The sequence below is a fragment of the Pinus tabuliformis genome, chromosome 6 (genome assembly GCF_031772625.1).
Source record: "Pinus tabuliformis cultivar Carrire ecotype Pingquan chromosome 6, CPIR1, whole genome shotgun sequence".
Lineage (NCBI taxonomy): Eukaryota > Viridiplantae > Streptophyta > Pinopsida > Pinales > Pinaceae > Pinus > Pinus tabuliformis.
In genome coordinates this window covers 1,613,393,059-1,613,411,009 of record NC_142292.1, presented here as the reverse complement: position 1 = coordinate 1,613,411,009, position 17,951 = coordinate 1,613,393,059, and the positions used below count along the sequence as shown (strand labels likewise).

The 17,951-nt window shown below is 39.1% G+C and overlaps 1 protein-coding gene and 1 pseudogene across 1 annotated transcript; one reads left to right on the top strand and one right to left on the bottom strand.

Moving 5' to 3' along the window:
• Positions 1 to 56: 56 nt before the first annotated feature.
• On the bottom strand, positions 57 to 1,190 carry LOC149265056 (uncharacterized). Its single transcript, XM_089401643.1, has 4 exons — positions 554 to 1,190; positions 369 to 459; positions 210 to 285; positions 57 to 119 (listed from the first exon to the last, which is right to left on the bottom strand). The coding sequence occupies exons 1-4, from the start codon at positions 1,089 to 1,091 to the stop codon at positions 57 to 59; spliced, it is 768 nt and encodes a 255-aa protein (XP_089257769.1). The 5' UTR covers positions 1,092 to 1,190.
• A 9,717-nt stretch (positions 1,191 to 10,907) lies between these two features.
• On the top strand, positions 10,908 to 17,140 carry LOC149265055 (uncharacterized; annotated as a pseudogene).
• The last annotated feature ends 811 nt before the right edge of the window (positions 17,141 to 17,951 follow it).

Genomic DNA, 17,951 nt, shown 5'->3' with positions numbered 1-17,951 from the left:
CAAACAGAGTTGTTTGTGTTGAAAAACACACAGAAATTGCTGGTAGGATTAAAATCCTACTGGTGATAGTCACCGACCTTCCCCAGAGCTCGCCAGACCACCTCCACACCTGCAACAACCTTTTCCACACCTACAACGAGAAGAAAAAGCCATTAGACAATAGAAAACCAGCAAAAAATCCTGCACAAAACAGCAAATTAAACAATTACCTTGAGCTCGGTAAAACTGCAACAAGCTCCTCCCCAAACAACAGAAATTGCGAATAAGACCACCACCAGAGAAACCCTAAACAATCGGCAGTCTAGAATGACCAAGAAATCCAGGCGGAAAGCCACAAGAAAAGCAGAAGCGATGTTCCAACCACAAACCTCGAACAAGCATTTGCATCAGCACCTGCATACCAGACGAAGCGCGTAGGTCCACAAACCCTAAACCTCGAACAAACGCTTGTAACAGCACCTGCATATCAGACGAAGCGCCAATGCCTCTATGTTATTGTTTTGATAATTTCTGACCCAAAAATCCCGAACCTGCAAAATTAAAATTTAGTTACCCAGACTCCTATTATATGGTGACCCCGATGGATCAACAAAAGGGTGTGTCCGGGTATAAATATCGCTAAATTTAGCATCATATGAACTTGAGGCGTATCGTTTGAGTTGCCCTAGCAAAGGGTAGGGCGTCCTACAACCTTCTTTTGTAGGACAATCACCACTGCTGGCCGCCCCACAATCTCCTTGCCCTCCCCCTCCATGGCTACCGAAGATAAACTTCATGATCTGGCATAGCAAGTTACCCTTCGTCGTTTGCCCGGGTTTCTTTTCTGCGTTGTGATTGGAGGACTTGGTCCATTTCCGCCTCAACTTAATGTGTCCCAAACTGTCTACTTTGGGCGAAGTTGGCTCCAGGGATTCCAACCTGGCACCAGTCCTTGGGATTATGGTGCCCCTGTGTAGCTTTGAAGGGCGATGCCTGGTGGGACTATTCAAGTCTCTGTGGGGGCTGAAGGGAGCCACAGACATGACTGCAATCGGCGTTCTCATCACATGGAAGGAATTCGTTGGCACCTGACTCCTGATATTTGCAACCATTTTGCTAGAGCTCTTCGGCCTCTCCGTATGCGGATTTGTTTTCCTTATATGGACTTGGAGTTTAGTAACCGACCCACTTCTGTGTGGCGGGGTGTTCAGGATGCGTGACTAGATTTCACGACGATGTGCTTCAAAGGTTCAAACCTTTATTTATGCGTGAACTCAGAATGTGATATTCATCTATTTTTCTTCCTAAACGTGGGATTTTGGGATGCTTCCACGAAATAAATACAATAGTTGGTATGTATATTCAATACGATAAGCAGTACATAGTTTTTTTCATATAAAATTTGAGGTGGAGAAAATGGGCAATTCCTATTTCCAACCCCATTGAAACATAAATGCAGCCTGACATGCAAGGGATATAGCAGTTGCTTTGTTGCTAAAATGCCAAAGTCAACCCCATTGAAACATAAATACAAGAGAACTGCTATATCCCTTGCATGTCAGGCTGCATTTATGTTTCAATGGGGTTGGAAATAGGAATTGCCGAGAAAATGAGCGGTAGACTTCGGGTGGGTGGGAGTGGCCTTCCCTGTCACACCACCTTAATATTGTTAATTTTGGAAAGCGTGGAATTCATGGTTGAAGATTATATTGTGCGGTAGGACTTTAAGGAGAAGAAGAGTGTGGCCATTTGTGGTCCTACAACTTGAATCATATACACCCGTTTTCAATGGTTAAACCCAATCAGGTTCAGAGTTGAACAGATATCCACAGATTTGTTGGTGTCTACGTGAATCCATAGCGCCATGTTCTCTAGACCAGAACATAATTTGGTGGGAAATTTTCTACGTTTTGTTTTCCAATTTCGTCGTTTCTTTTTCACGTGCGGAAAGAATTTGAAATTCGTACTTTTTGCTTTTCCATTTCATTGTTTCTTTTTTCAATTTCATTGTTTCTTTTTCACGTGCAGAAAGAATTTGAAATTCCTAGTTTTCGCTTTTCAATTTCATTGTTTTTTTTGTTTTTCAATTTTTTTGTTTTTTTTCTCCAGTGTAGAAAGAATTTGAAATTCCTAGATTTTGCTTTTCATTTTAATTGATGCTGCTTGTTTTTGCAATTTCATTGTTTCTTTTTCAGGTTTAGAAAGAATTTGAAAGGTGAATTTAGCTATAGAAAGAATTTGAACTATCAACTCAGCAATAATTCTATGTTTAATTGAATTTTTAAATATGTTTACGTTGGGCAAAAATAATTATATAAGTTTTTAATATTTAATATTTAAATATGTATTAATTAAAAATGGAATTTAGGAAGATTCTAAAATTAGGGATGAATTTTAGCTTAAAGTTTTGAGTTTTAAAAAGAAAGTAAATTTTGGAGAGGAGTGAAAATTATGTTTGATGAATTGTAATTTTAAAATTGTTTATATAATTTTAAAATTAATATGCAGAAAATGAGCAAAAGTAGTTGCTAGTACAGAAAGAAAAATATATATTTCTAAATATTTAAGATGTCTACTATTGAATTTTTTCAGAATTGAAAATTTTTCAAGTAACTATGCTCTCAATGTCAGGAATTTTGCTTTTTGATGTGCTCCTCTAAATCCCATCAACTAGTATCCATCTAGTTCCTCACCAAGGTTGATTTCTCATTGATAGCGAGTTTCAATTGATGTTGTGCAGGACCAGTAATTGATATAGCACTGGTCCACCAAACTACCATAAATTGAGACTTTTGAAACCAATATTTAAACAAAAATAAATAACATTAAGTATAAATAAGTATTAACTTATGTCCAAAATTTCCCCATACATTGACTGGGCCCACAACTGTCCATAAATAGTATTTTACTACTTAACACTGCAAACCATATTGACCAAACTAAAAAACAACTAAAACCATAAAGGCTTCCAAAATGGTCTATTCCAGAAGTACAAAGCAGCAGTCACTTCAACCCCCACTCATCAGAACTGCAGCTTTGCATCCCAAATAAATATGCCTACTTGCACATAACAAAAGGGAATGTATGTCAGCCATAACTACTGTGTTGTTCAACAACTAAACACCCTATGTTCAATAAATGACACCCAACCCAATAACATTTAAACCCACTTTGTTCAATAAATGACACCCAGATCCAATAACTGCAATAAATGACACCCAACTCACTCTATTTCTCATTAAAATAGATCAAAGCATATGGATCAACAAATAACCAATTCCCAACGATTAGATCACACCAAATTAAATCCAGACCACACATTCAAAATGAAGCCATTGCAATCCATGTGCATCCATGTCCACCAATTAAATTCAAGTGCTCAAAACTATAAAAGAAGTCCACCCACTTTTGAAGTTGCATCTTATGCTTTCAAACTATTCAGCGAACTTGAAGACAACATCACAATACAGTTGTCAATATATCCATGTTAGTTATATGAATTACAACTCATTCTTCTTACAGTTATGTTTTTTTCATTTATCAGATTTCTTACATGATCTATCTGGCCATAACTGCTAAAAGGATACCTGGATGGTTTCACAAACAGCCATTGAAAGTCATTGTTCTTACAGTTATGTTTTCATTGTTTTCATTTATCAGAGTTCTTACATGATCTGTCTGGCCATAACTGCTAAAAGGATACCTGGATGGTTTCACAAATAGCCATTGAAAGTCATTGTTCTTACAGTTCTGTTTTCATTGTTTTCATTTATCAGAGTTCTTACATGATCTGTCTGGCCATAACTGCTAAAAGGATAGCTGGATGGTTTCACAAACAACCATTGAATAAAAATTAGGTTCTAAATACAGTTATTTAGAAAAGTTAAAACCATTCCTTAAAATAAAAATAAAAAATGAATGCGTTCAACATACTTAATTTTTTCAGTTCAATTTTCTAAAACTTTTTATGATTGATAAGTCCATTCCAAAGCTTATCACAACTGCAAGTTGTTCCCAACATAGAATTTATGTCTGGAATGGTGTCCGTGGATTGAAATGGAGAAGTTGCAGTACTGAGACATTTTTGGCAATGCCAAACAGCAAAAAAAAAGGAAAATGAAATTTGAAACAACTATCATAGAATCCTACTTGAATCCATATAAAAGTTGCTAAATTGATGAACAGGCAGGCAATTGAGAGACCACAAGGCTGATCGCAGCTGCAAGTTGTTCCCAACATAGAATTTATGCCTGGAATGGTGGCCATGGACTGCAATGGAGAAGTTGCAGTACTGAGACATTTTTAGCAACGCTAAAAAGAAAAAAAATGGAAAATGATATTTAAAACAACTATCATAGAATCCTACTTGAATCCATATAAAATTTGCTACACTGATGAACAGGCAGGCAATTGAGAGACTACGAAGTAATGCAATTCGATTTCCTGTAACATAAGTAATGCAATTCAATTTATTGTAACATACATGTTGATAATTTCCTGTAATAAAGGAAAAGTATTTCTGCAAAAGTAATAAAGCATAATTTACAAATATTCTAATGTCTAAATGCATGGAATAATTTTACAGGTTGTTGCATCTATGGCAAAAGGAAGTTACTCTGCTCGTACAAGGAGAAGTGGCAGGAGAGTGACAAGGGGTGCGCAGCTGCGATGCACATCGTCTGATGAGGACAGGACAACTGATGTCAATGCCAACAATGCACCAGGGAACATTGTTGAGAATGACCATGTGACAGCAGCTGATGTTAACACGCCATCAGCCACAGAACCACCATCAACAATAGTCCAAGGGGAAAGCTCAACGAAAAAGATCAGTGCTATAAGAGGATGGACAAAAGAACAAATGTCAGTTGCAATTGACGACATAGAGTTTAAAGGATACGCAGTTCGAGCATCTGCAAAAAAACATGGTATTCCTCCCTCATCAATACATTATTGGATAAATGGACTGACTCATACAAAACATAGAGGGCCTCTTACAGTTATGACTGAGGAGGAAGAGACCGAGGTGGTTGAGTGGTGTAAAGAGATGGCCCAACTGGGACACGGGCTAGAGTTGAAACAACTCAAATCAACAGTTGCTCAAATCTGTCAAGGGAGGCCAAACCCATTCAAAGGTGGGTTTCCTAGTCAATCATGGTGGTTTGGGTTAAAAAAAAGGCATCCAGAACTTGTATTGCGTACTACTGAGGGCCTTGACAGAGACAGAGCATTAAATTTGCGCCCGACAGTTGTGCAAAAGTTCTATGACACACTTTCTAATGCTTACGATAAACATTCTTATGGAGCAGACCATATATGGAACTGTGATGAAACAGGTTTACAGGCAGGGAGGAATTGTGGCATGCAGGCAATTGCCAAGAGAGGGAGCCGAAATGTGCCAAAGATGTTTCCTAAGAGCAGGGAGTGGATAACTATTTTATGTTGTGTTAGTGCAATTGGTACTTCAATCCTAGGATTTTATCTATTCAAAGGTAAAAATCAACTGAAAAACTATATACAGAACTGTGAACCAGGTGCATGCATGGCTGCACATCCCCATGCATGGATGACTAAAGAACTGTTTCTAAGTTGGCTTTTTCACTTTGCTGCATTGGTACCAGGTGGTGTCTCCCCTAATAACAAACACCTTTTGATATTAGATGGCCATGGGAGCCACATGGCTGTACAAACAATTGAGGAAGCAAACAATTTAGGCATCAACCTGTTGACTCCCGCTCATACCACTCACAGACTACAACCCCTTGATGTTAGTGTGTTTGGCCCTTTCAAGAACTATTTCAGGTCGGAGCACGCTGCATGGATGGCAAAGAATCTAGGAGTTAAGGTGAAAAGATTTGAGCTAGCAAAGCTTGCAAGTAAAGCTTTTAAAAGGGCTTTGACACCATCAAATATCAAGGCTGGCTTTAGGAGGATAGGAATCTGGCCACTGAACTATGATGCTCTTATGCATGATACTGGTTGTAGCCAAGCGTTTCATGTGGATGGCTAGGAAGAAGGGAATGCCCAAACAGGTGTTGAAGTGCAAGAAGTAGATGACCAAGATGATGTTGTTGTAGCTGGTAATATGATTTCCCTGTCTCAATGACACTTATATGCTGAAGATGATGAAACTGTATGTGAAACACAATATAATAATGAACAAATTCACAGTAACATGGAGATCGTTCCACCAACTCAAGAACATGAAATTCTTGTTGTTGATATTGTTAATGATATTGTTGAACATGCAGTTGACAATGACCAATTGACATTGCCAAGACAAGTAACCCCACCGTCATGGCTAGCAGAAGCAATGATCAATATGAATGCACATAGTGTCTCAGCAACTAATGAAGAAAGCATGAACATGCCCTCACAACCAATAGAATTGAACAGTGGAAATGTTCATTTTTTTGTGGACAATAGATCAATGGAAGAAGATGACGGACATAATGAGGCATCAAATGAAGATGATGATATAGTTCAATCAGTTCCAATAGATACTGAAAGGGAAGTACCAACCAATGACATGCAGGTGGGAGGGGTGGAGAAGACACTTGGACGGTTCCTAAAGCTACCAGTAGAGAGAGTATCAATGAAAAAAAAGAAAGGTGCACTGGGTAGTCTTCGTCTGGGCCGAAGCTCATAGTTACTCACCTCAGAGGAATATATAAGCTTGTTAGTTGAGTCTGAAAAAAAGAAATTTGAAATGCAAGAATTAAAACAGAAAAAGAAAGATCTAGTCAAGGAGAAGAAGGCAGCAAGGATTGTTGCAACATAGCATCGAGCAGATAAAAGGATTGAAAGAGATAAAGCAAGGAAAGTTAAGGACCAACAAAATCAAATGGCAAGACAGGAAAAGGAAAAACGAAAGGCACAACAAATGCTTGAAAAGGAACAAGGGATGATCAACGATACAAGAATAGCTGATGAAACCAGGATTATTTCAAACTCATTGGAATCCATTGCAAATAATACACCATTATTCCAAGATCTCATAAACATTCAAGTGCCCCACTATCAAACTGAGGGTTTACCCACTTGCCTTGTTCCCACTAGAGTTGGTGTCAATTCTCTGTATGCTCATTACACACCTCCATTTAATGCAAGGGTCAGTAGTGCACATGTGAGGTATGGATACTCAGTACCTCCATGGTTGGAAGCTGCAAATTGGAATCCATAATATGGCAGCAATCAACCATTTCCTAATCAGCCCTTGACTGGTAGGCTAACCTACCTGGCTCAATAAGGTAACTCGGGGAGTTTTGGCACTCAAGATTCTCAGGGCCATAAAGAATAGGGGTGTCATATGTTTTTGGTTCTAACCACATTATGATGTGGATTTTGGATGGATTTGATGCAGGAGCATTCAGCCCAAGGAAAATCATTGTAAATAGTAGACATAGGGGGTCATGCATTTTTAGAATTAGTTTCCTAAGTTCCAAGTCAGTTTAATATTTAGGCTTTTGAGTGTGATTTAACTAGATGTTCTCAAGAGTCAAAATAAATAAATGAGAACATAGGAACTAGCGAGAGATTTTACGCATAAAAGGAATGGATGTGGACCATTAAGTGATAAGGAGGCTTTTCTATTTTAAAACAGGGAAAATATGGAATAAAGCCTCAAGAGGCTTTTTGTCATATGTATGCATTGCATGTAGAGCTTTGGAGCTTTTATTTGAGTGATTTAGGGAAAGGATGGGATTAGTAATCCAATCCCAGTTCTATATAACCATATGTAAGCCTACGGGCAGGAGGAAGGCCACTAGTTTTGATAATCAGGCCTGTGAGAGAGGGAGGCCTTGCATAATTGAAATTTAGCCCTGTGTGCCTATGCATGCGTGTGAGCGAGACCGAGGAGTCTCGAATGTAACCCTGCTTTTCCATTAGTAAATATTCTGAGTTATTTCCTATCTGTTTCAATGTATTTAGGAAGTATTTCGTGAATAAATTGCTATGATTTCGTAGGCTCTGCAGGTTGCAGACAGAATTCTGCAGGACACACGGAACGAAGTGATTAAGAGGAATCACTATGGACATTGAATCCAAGTGGAAGACAGAACAACCTTGGAGGAGGAGTTGTAGCGATTCAGAAGAATCGAACGGGAGCTTTGAATCCATTAAAGGAGGGAAGTACTAAAGTGATGCTTGATTGAAGCTCGTCTTCATTATATCGGTGCGCGTAAACTACCTGTGAATAACTCTGTTTACATAGAGAATTCACGATAATTCCTTAGCGGAACACTGTTCCGGAATTGAAACTTTATTAAATTGATTCATGCGATATCGGGTCCGACCCAAATATCGCATCGGAGGAGTGTAAAGGAGTGGCTGCCTTTGGAACCGCCGAAGTGTAAACTTCGACATTTCGGAGCCGAAATCATTATAAAGCAGAGTATAAAGGGCCATCGGGTCTACAGAACCCATCGCATCGCAAACCGGAGAGGTCGCGATAACGACACCGCCGATATTCCGGACCTGATATCGTTATAGGGGAGCAGCATAAAGGGGCGTCGGGTCCGTTAACACTTTAGACCTCGCGATAGCGAATTGCGACTATCGCATCGGAGAAAAAGGGAAGGAGAGTTAAGGGATTATTGCGATGGCCGATAGTCGGACCCGCCGATATTTATAAAGGCGGGTGTATTAATTTTGAGTTCCGGCCAAGGGTTCGGAGGAGGATTTTATGTTGTTTTCCCGTGTATTCGTATTATGTGTGGCCGCGGGGTTTTAAGGCTTAATACATATATTGTAATGCTTGCGAAGGGTGTTTAGGCTCCGATAAAGGCATGGCTCTAGTTTAATGTAAGTCCATTGTTTATAAATGGCTCAAAGCCTAGAATGCTTTCGATAAGGCCTCTGGGCTATAACCCACAGGTCAAGGGTTGAGATTTATTTAAAAAAGGGGGTTTTGGCCTATAACCAAGATCTCTTTTCATCAAGTGGTATCAGAGCAAGGAAAGTTTCCTGCGGGGAGAAGGATTCCAGAAAGGAAAAGTTGGTATCAGAGAAGGATTGAGGTAAAAGCAGCATTACTGTCAGAACCAAAATAAAGCAGGGAAGATTTCTTTGAAGAGGAACATGCACACAGGAAAAGGCAATGAGTTGAATGATAAAAGACTACAGTGGGAGATTGTAGCAATTCCAGCAGAGGCTTGGAGTAAATAGGAATAGAGAATTCCTTAAAGGAAGGAGAAAGCAAGATTGGTTAATGCAAGTTCTGAAGGAAAAAGGACTTGAGAAACCAACCAGAGGAGAAACCATTCAAAGTGCAGAAGAATGGGTGGAATAAGATCATGCTGAGATCTTGAAAGAGAGGTAATATGTTATATTCTGTTTTAAATTAAGAATGTGTGTTTTTATGCTAATGCATAGGTGATAGCAAGAAAAGTTGTGAGAGAAGAACCAAGTGAGTTCTTAAAGATAAAGTAAGGAGAATACCCTTATAGAGAAGTGGCAGTGAACCTGAAGAATCCAATAAGAAATTGGATAGAGAGGACAACTGAAGTGTTCTCAAGAGAGAGCGAGAGATTGCAAAAGCCTAGAAGGAGCAAAGGTGTTGCTCAGGAAGAGGTTCCAGACAAAGGACCCGTACTTACCAAAAGACTAAGTGAGGAGAGCTTAGTGAGGCAAGATTGCAGCCAGGAGGACTAGCTGTTGCGGAGGCTTGTTGCAAAGGAGCTCATGAAGAAAGAAGAGAAGAAGATGACTACTGATAGTCATAGCAGAGGTTCAGAGAAAAGCCACAGTAGAGGATATAAGAAAGAGGATGCCAAGGTAAATGGCAAGAAGATGAGTCAAGAGGAAATTGATAAAGAGATTTCCGAATTAAAAGAACAACTCAATGCATTAAGGAGAATGCTTGAGGAAAGCTAGAAACTAGGTTGGGTCTTAAGTAAGAAGGCAGTAAAGTGGCATAAGTTGCAGACAAGGCTGCAACAAAAGGAAGTGAAGTGGTTGAAGGGAAAACTCAAGGAAGTTGAAATGGAAGAATCCATTTGTGAACCAGAACAAGGAGAATTTCTGGGAGATAGTGAAGATGAAGACTTGAAGACTGAAACTTCAAGTAAGACCGAAGAGTCACATAGTTTTAAATCTGACAATTTGTGTATGTTTGCAGGTGAAAGACAATTGGCTGATATTGTCATGAACAAGGAAAAAGACCAACAGAATCTAAATTCTGTTTTGGAAGAAGATGAGGTAGATAGATATCATATACAACTGGTGGAAGATGTCAAGCAACTAAGTGAAGGGCTTGATGAGATTGAAGAAGAGACCATCGAAGAATTTCTAAATCATATGAATGATTTAGAACAGCAAGGAGGAATGATGGTTGAACCATCAAGTGAGACCATAAGGTCTTATATTTTTAAAACTGATAGTTTGTGTATGATGGCAGATACTGCAGGAGAAAAACAACCATTTGAAGATATCTTCAGAGGAGATAAACAGCCAGGGACTGAAGGAAAACTTGAGGAAGAGACTATGTTAGCTGAAAACATAGTAAAGGATCATCAATTCACTCTGATGATAGGCACAGTGGAGATAGCCATGGAAATCGTTGAGACAAAAAATAGGAAAGAAGAACATCTACTGAAAGATGTTAAGGAAGAGGAAGTCTATGGGAAAGACTTAGTAAAGGAAAAAGGAACACTAACAAAGAGTGTTTTGAAGAGGATGGACAGTCTTTTAGAGATGTCAAAAGTCTGGAGGATTACTTTAGAAGAACATAGTATGATGGAGAAGACCTCTTGAATGAGGGAAGTAGTGATTTGCTACAGCAGAAAGACCTTGAGACTACAAGGATCAAAGGAAGACAGTTTTTTAATACTGTAACACAACATGTAAAGGATGAAGCTGGAAGGAAAGAGCATTATGATGAAGTGCTTGCTAAGTGTGAAGAGGAGATTAAACTGCTGGAGATACTGATGAGAGAACCTGACAGTAGAACAGAAGTTGCAGTCATAGCTTCTGAAGAAGAAGATGTGTCTCAAGTAGGCATGGAAGCAGGAAGATGCAGTAATTTGTTTGCAGGTTCATTAAACAGCATGAATGAGTATGAGTATGTGATTAAAGAGATTGAGCAGAGATTGTTTGAAGATGGTAAAGAGGCAATAGAAAGAAAACAATTTCAAAGTGAAGATAATCAGCAACAGGTTAAGGGAGAAGAAGTTCACTACAGTGGACAAGAGCAGGAAGGCATCATTAGAACAGATGGTGTGGAAGAGAGACTAATGGACAGTCTCATGAATTTTGCTGAGAATTCGAATCAGCATGCTGATATGCTGACAAAGGAGAAGGAGAAAACAGAGCAGCAAATTGAATTGTAGCCAAAAGAAGATAAGGCACAATAGCCTTATGTTTTTAATTTTAACAAGTGTTTTGTGAGTGCAGGTGATGTAGAAGACAGTCCATCACTTGGAATTGTCTTGAGGGAAGAAGAATTGTTGCAGAAAGAAGATGAGACAGTCATGTCTCATATGCAGAAACTTGTTTCCATGGGTGATAATAAAGAGTTGGCTTGCCTAAATAGCCAAGAGAGAACTGTGGGGCAGAATTTTGGAACTGCTACAGTGATAGAGGATGAGGTTACAGTGTTTGAAGAACTTGATTTGATTGCCAGAATCAATCAAGATGATGATGGACAATTACTGAAGATTGTCGAAGGGGAAGACGAAGGTTATGTTGGAACTAATTTACAGCATGTTGGTGAAATGCTTGAGAAGAAATGGCTGAAATGTTTGCTGGAGACATTTGAACCCAGAGAAAGACAGCAAGCAATAGCACATGATGACTTGCAGAACAAAGTGTGGGATCCAGGAATACCAAGACCAGAAGACACATGATCAGGAGAGCATGAATATTTTCTACTTTGGGAGTTTGATGCAGGAGCATTCAGCCCAAGGAAAATCATTGTAAATAGTAGACATAGGGGGTCATGCATTTTTGGAATTAGTTTCTTAAGTTCCAAGTCAGTTTAATATTTAGGCTTTTGAGTGTGATTTAATTAGATGTTCTCAAAATAAATAAATGAGAACATAGGAACTAGGGAGAGCTTTTAGGCATAAAAGGAATGGATGTGGACCATTAAGTGATAAGGAGGCTTTTCTATTTTAAAACAAGGAAAAGATGGAATAAAGCCTCAAGAGGCTTTTTGTCATATGTATGCATTGCATGTAGAGCTTTTATTTGAGTGATTTAGGGAAAGGATGGGATTAGTAATCCAATCTCGGTTCTATATAACCATATGTAAGCCTACGGGCAAGAGGAAGGCCACTAGTGTTGATAAGCAGGCCTATGAGAGAGGGAGGCCTTGTATAATTGAAATTTAGGCATGTGTACCTATGCATGCGTGTGAGCGAGACCGAGGTCTCAAATGTAACCCTGCTTTTCCATTAATAAATATTCTGAGTTATTTCCTATCTGTGTCAATGTATTTAAGAAGTATTTCGTGAATAAATTGCTATGAATTCGTAGGCTCTGCAGGTTGCAGACAGAATTCTGCAGGACACAGGGAACGAAGTGATTAAGAGGAATCACTGTGGACATTGAATCCAAGTGGAAGACAGAACAACCTTGGAGGAGGAGTTGCAGCGATTCAGAAGAATCGAACGAGAGCTTTGAATCCATTAAAGGAGGGAAGTACTAAAGTGATGCTTGACTGAAGCTCGTCTTCATTATATCGGTGTGCGTAAACTACTTGTGAATAACTCTGTTTACATAGAGAATTCACGATAATTCCTTAGCGGAACACTGTTCCAGAATTGAAACTTTATTAAATTGATTCATGCGATATCAGGTCCGACCCAAATATCGCATCGGAGGAGTGTAGAGGAGTGGCTGCCTTTGGAACTGCCGAAGTGTAAGCTCCGACATTCCGGAGCCGAAATCATTATAAAGCAGAGTATAAAGGGCCATCGGGTCTGCAGAACCCATCGCATCGCAAACCGGAGAGGTCGCGATAACGACACCGCCGATATTCCGGACCCGATATCGTTATAGGGGAGCAGCATAAAAGGGCATCGGGTCCGTTAACACTTTAGACCTCGCGATAGCGAATTGCGACTATCGCATCAGAGAAAAAGGGAAGGAGAGTTAAGGGATTATTGTGATGGCCGATAGTCGGACCCGCCGATATTTATAAAGGCGGGTGTATTAATTTTGAGTTCCGGCCAAGGGTTCGGAGGAGGATTTTATGTTTTTTTTCCGTGTATTTGTATTATGTGTGGCCGCGGGGTTTTAAGGCTTAATACATATATTGTAATGCTTTCGAAGGGTGTTTAGGCTCCGATAAAGGCATGGCTCTAGTTTAATGTAAGTCCATTGTTTATAAAAGGCTCAAAGCCTAGAACGCTTCCGATAAGGCCTGTGGGCTATAACCCACAGGTCAAGGGTTGAGATTTATTTAAGAAAGGGAGTTTTAGCCTATAACCAAGATGTCTTTTCATCAAGATTGTATCTTTTTCTTGGCACAGAAACATTTTGGCTTACAACACTAGATTGTATTTTTTTCTTGTCACAGAAACATTTTGGCTAACAACACTAGATTGTATCTTTTTCTTGTCATAGAAACATTTTGGCTTACATCCTAGTAGTGATTTCTTGTGGCAACCTAACTCTGTGTTGAAAAGAAATTTTCAATGGAATATGTATTTCTATAAAATTTTATTTATGATAAAACTATTTCTATAAGTTATTATGTGTGTCAAAGCGCATGGATCCGGTATGACACCTGTCCACCGTGGAGGTCCATGTGTTGGACATCGTGTCATCACATAAAACTCTATGTCCGTGCCATTTCCTCCGTTTGTTTGGGGTCATTGCTGCGATGTTTGGGAATTCAATAATAACATTCCATTCCAACTCTGGACAAGAGATAATGGCCAAAGGCTTAGGAAAATGGCTAAATACAAAAATCAAATGACCAAACAGTCTCAAATGAGGAGGCAATCTACCTCATAATAAGTTTTATTAAATTTCAAAAAGTCACTGATAATTTTATTCATTGATGGGACACTTGAGAAATTGAGAGCACTCATTATCAAGTTGCATATGAAAAAGGCTAAATACAGAAATCACATGACCAGACAGTCTTATCTCATAATAAGTTTTTGAGAGCACTCATTATTAAGAAGAGTAGGAAAAAACCTTCAAATTTAAATTCAGATATTCAAAATCTTAGTTCCATGTCCAAACATAGATCACTAAAATAACAACACCCCATCTCAATATAATTGCTGTAAATACGAGAATAATCTAAATCCTTAAGCAAATGAAGTTTAATCATCCTCCTATGCATTTCTGACCAATAACCATACCTAAACCCAAATCTCTTCTCAACCCCACAAAAAACATGACACAAAAATTTCAATTGAGGTGGCTACAAACTGCAACAGTTGAGTAAAACTAGCATCATTTAATCATCTTCTCATCCCCAAAAATAAACAGGACACAAAAATTTCAATTGCAGTGGCTACAAACTGCAACAGTTAAGTAAAACTCGTATCATTTAATCATGTATATATAGAACTGTACATCAAGATAGCCAAGGCATGAAGCCCAGCTATGGCAGCCCATCATCGTGAACAAAATTTTCCTATAAACTAATAGAGAAGGGGACAAACAAACAAACAGAAATGTTATATACAGAGACAATTCTGAAGGCTTGTTAACATCAGAGAACCTGAACACATTTTATCTGTTGACAGACAGAGCCTGTGCTCTGTCCTTGATGCCAAGAGGAGAGGGAATTGCTGGCCTAGAATTATCTTTATCTTTAAAATATAGTTGACATCTATTTATAAAAAGGAAAAAAATAATGAAATTTGTATTATAGGATTCTGAGGGCGTTAGGATTATTATTTCAGTCATTTTTCAGATTCGATAGGGTAGATTCAAAGTTGCGAGCAGGCGTAGAGACTCTATGCAAGAGACAAAACCAACAATTAAATAATTGTAAATTGACCAAAAATTGCCTGGGAAGAAGAAAATTTCTCATTAACAAGAGGAATATGCCAACAAAGCTATAGAATGATTTGTTGTTGTTCGATGAACAAGAAAACCAATATTTTAATTTATAATACTATTACAGACCAATAAATGAAATAAACATTGCAGAAGTGGAAACACTGGATATGAACAATAGATAAGAGATAATGGCCAAAGGTATAGGAAAAAGGCTAAATACATAAATCAAATGACTAGATAGTCTTATCTCATAATAAGATTTTGAGAGCACTCATTATTAAGTAGAGTAGGAAAAAACCTTAAAATTTAAATTTAGATATTCAAAATCCTAGTTCCATGTCCAAACATAAATTACTAAAATAACAACACCCCATCTCTATATTTTTTTCCATATGAAAACCTTCGAATTCAAATTCAGGTTCCAGGTCCTAGATCACTAATATGAAAACCTTCAAATTCAAATTCAGGTTCCAGGTCCAAACATAGATCACTAATATAGCAACACACCCCATGTCTAGATCTTCACCACCATATGACCAGAGAGTCACATCCAATATAATTGCTGTAAATATGAGAATAACCTAAATCTTTAAGCAAATGAAGTTTAATCATCCTGATCCTATGCATTTCTGACCAATAACCATACCTAAACCCAAATCTCTTCTTGACCCTACAAAAAATAGGACACAAAAAATTCAATTGAGGTGGCTTCAAACTGCAACAGTTGAGTAAAACTGACATCATTTAATCATCTTCTCAACCCCCCCAAAAAAAAGGACACAAAAATTTCAATTGAGGTGGCTACAAACTGCAACAGTCAAGTAAAACTGGCATCATTTAATCATCTTCTCATCCCCAAAAATAAATAGGACACAAAAATTTCAATTGCGGTGGCTACAAACTGCAACAGTCAAGTAAAACTCGTATCATTTAATCATGTATATATAGAACTGTACATCAAGATAGCTAGGGCATGAAGCCCAACTATGGCAACCCATCATTGTGAACAAAATTTTCCTGTAAACTAATAGAGAAGGGGACAAACAAACAAACAGAAATGTTATATACAGAGACAATTCTGAAGGCTTGTTAACATCAGAGAACCTAAACACATTTTATCTGTTGACAGACAGAGCCTTTGCTCTGTCCTTGATGCCAAGAGGAGAGCAAAATTGTTGGCCAAGAGGAGAGGGAATTGTTGGCCTGGATGGTTCTTGGGCGAAGCCCTCCGCCGAGGATGGCACCAGACGACGAAAATAACAACAAAAACAAGGAATCTATCAGACATATCAAGAGGGTTTCTTCCATTTGTTTGGGGTCATTGCTGTGATGTTCCATTTTACCTTTGTCTTTCTGCTCGGGGAAGGTTCTGGTTCAAAATTTCCCCAGCCTTAATATAATTTTATCATACCCATCACGCTGACATTGATTTACTGGAGCGCGCGTTACTGTATTTGGGATTTTTTTTGTCGTGTTCTTGTAAAGATTTCAGAATGATGTAGCAAGACCCCACGACAGCCCTCGCGATCGATTCCCAGCAGCAGCAACATCAAGAACAATTGATGATGATGCCCCTGCCTCCAAAACTGGGTTTTGGCCCCAGCCACCCCAACCCCAACCCCAACCTCAGGTTATGGTGCGGCAATCCCTGCAACAAGAGAGCTCCGCCGGGGAGATCAGGACCCTCTGGATCGGTTGTTTGCAGCATTGGATGGATGAGAATTATCTGCACCGATGTTTAGTTTTTGCCCAGGACCTTCATTCCATTAAGATTATTCGCTATAAGCAGACTGGGCAATCAGAGGGTTATGACTTCTTGGTGTTTGCGAGCCAGGCAACGGTCCAGATGGCTCTCCAAAATTACAATGGCATATAGATGCCCAGGGCTGAACAATTTTACAGGTTAAATTGGGGAACGAATAGCGGTACAGAAAAGCGTTCGGAAGATTTTACTATATTCGTGGGAGATTTGGCATCTGGTGACACAAACGAGTTGTTACAAGAGACCTTCAGAGTTGTATACCAATCTGTAAAAGGGGCAAAGGTTATTACTGATAACATTACAGGTCGTTCAAAAGGATATGGGTTTGTAACATTTGGGGATGGGAATGAGCAGGTTTAGGCTATAACAGAGATGAATGGAATGCTATGTTCCTCTAGGCCTATGCGAATAGGTCCTGCCATAACAAAATAGACTACGAAAAAATCAAAAATAACAGCGAAAACAACGAAAATTCACAAATTCACAAATACCATCATTGAAAGCCACAAACAACATCAAAATATCTACAAAAACCCTAAACCCTTATCCACAAAAACCCTAAACCCTGCCATAGAAAGTTTACAAAATATCCAAACAGAGTTGTTTGTGTTGAAAAACACACAGAAATTGCTGGTAGGATTAAAATCCTACTGGTGATAGTCACCGACCTTCCCCAGAGCTCGCCAGACCACCTCCACACCTGCAACGACCTTTTCCACACCTGCAACAAGAAGAAAAAGCCATTAGACAACAGAAAACCAGCAAAAAAACCTGCACAAAACAGCAAATTAAACAATTACCTTGAGCTCGGTAAAACTACAACAGGCTCCTCCCCAAACAACAGAAACTGCGAATAATACCACCACCAGAGAAACCCTAAACAATCGGCAGTCTAGAATGACCAAGAAATCCAGGCGGAAAACCACAAGAAAAGTAGAAGCGATGTTCCAACCACAAACCTCGAACAAGCATTTGCATCAGCACCTGCATACCAGACGAAGAGCGCAGGTCCACAAACCCTAAACCTCGAACAAACGCTTGTAACAGCACCTGCATATCAGACGAAGCGCACAGGTTCTGGGGCCGTCCCGCACCATCTTCGATGGGGTGCTTCGACCAACAACCGGCCTCGAGCAGAAAGACAAATGAAAAATGGAACATCGCAACAATGACCCCAAACAAACAGAAGAAATGGCACGGACACAAAGTTTTATGTGATGACACAATGCCCAGCGCATGGAGC

What these genes read in the sequence shown, in the direction of transcription:
- LOC149265056 (XM_089401643.1), bottom strand. Translation starts at nt 1,091, where the DNA reads ATGGTTGCAAATATCAGGAGTCAGGTGCCAACGAATTCCTTCCATGTG. An exon ending in ACCATATAATAGGAGTCTGG is followed by an intron (nt 460 to 553) that starts GTAACTAAATTT and finishes TCTGATATGCAG; the next exon opens with GTGCTGTTACAAGCGTTTGT. An exon ending in GATGCAAATGCTTGTTCGAG is followed by an intron (nt 286 to 368) that starts GTTTGTGGTTGG and finishes CCGATTGTTTAG; the next exon opens with GGTTTCTCTGGTGGTGGTCT.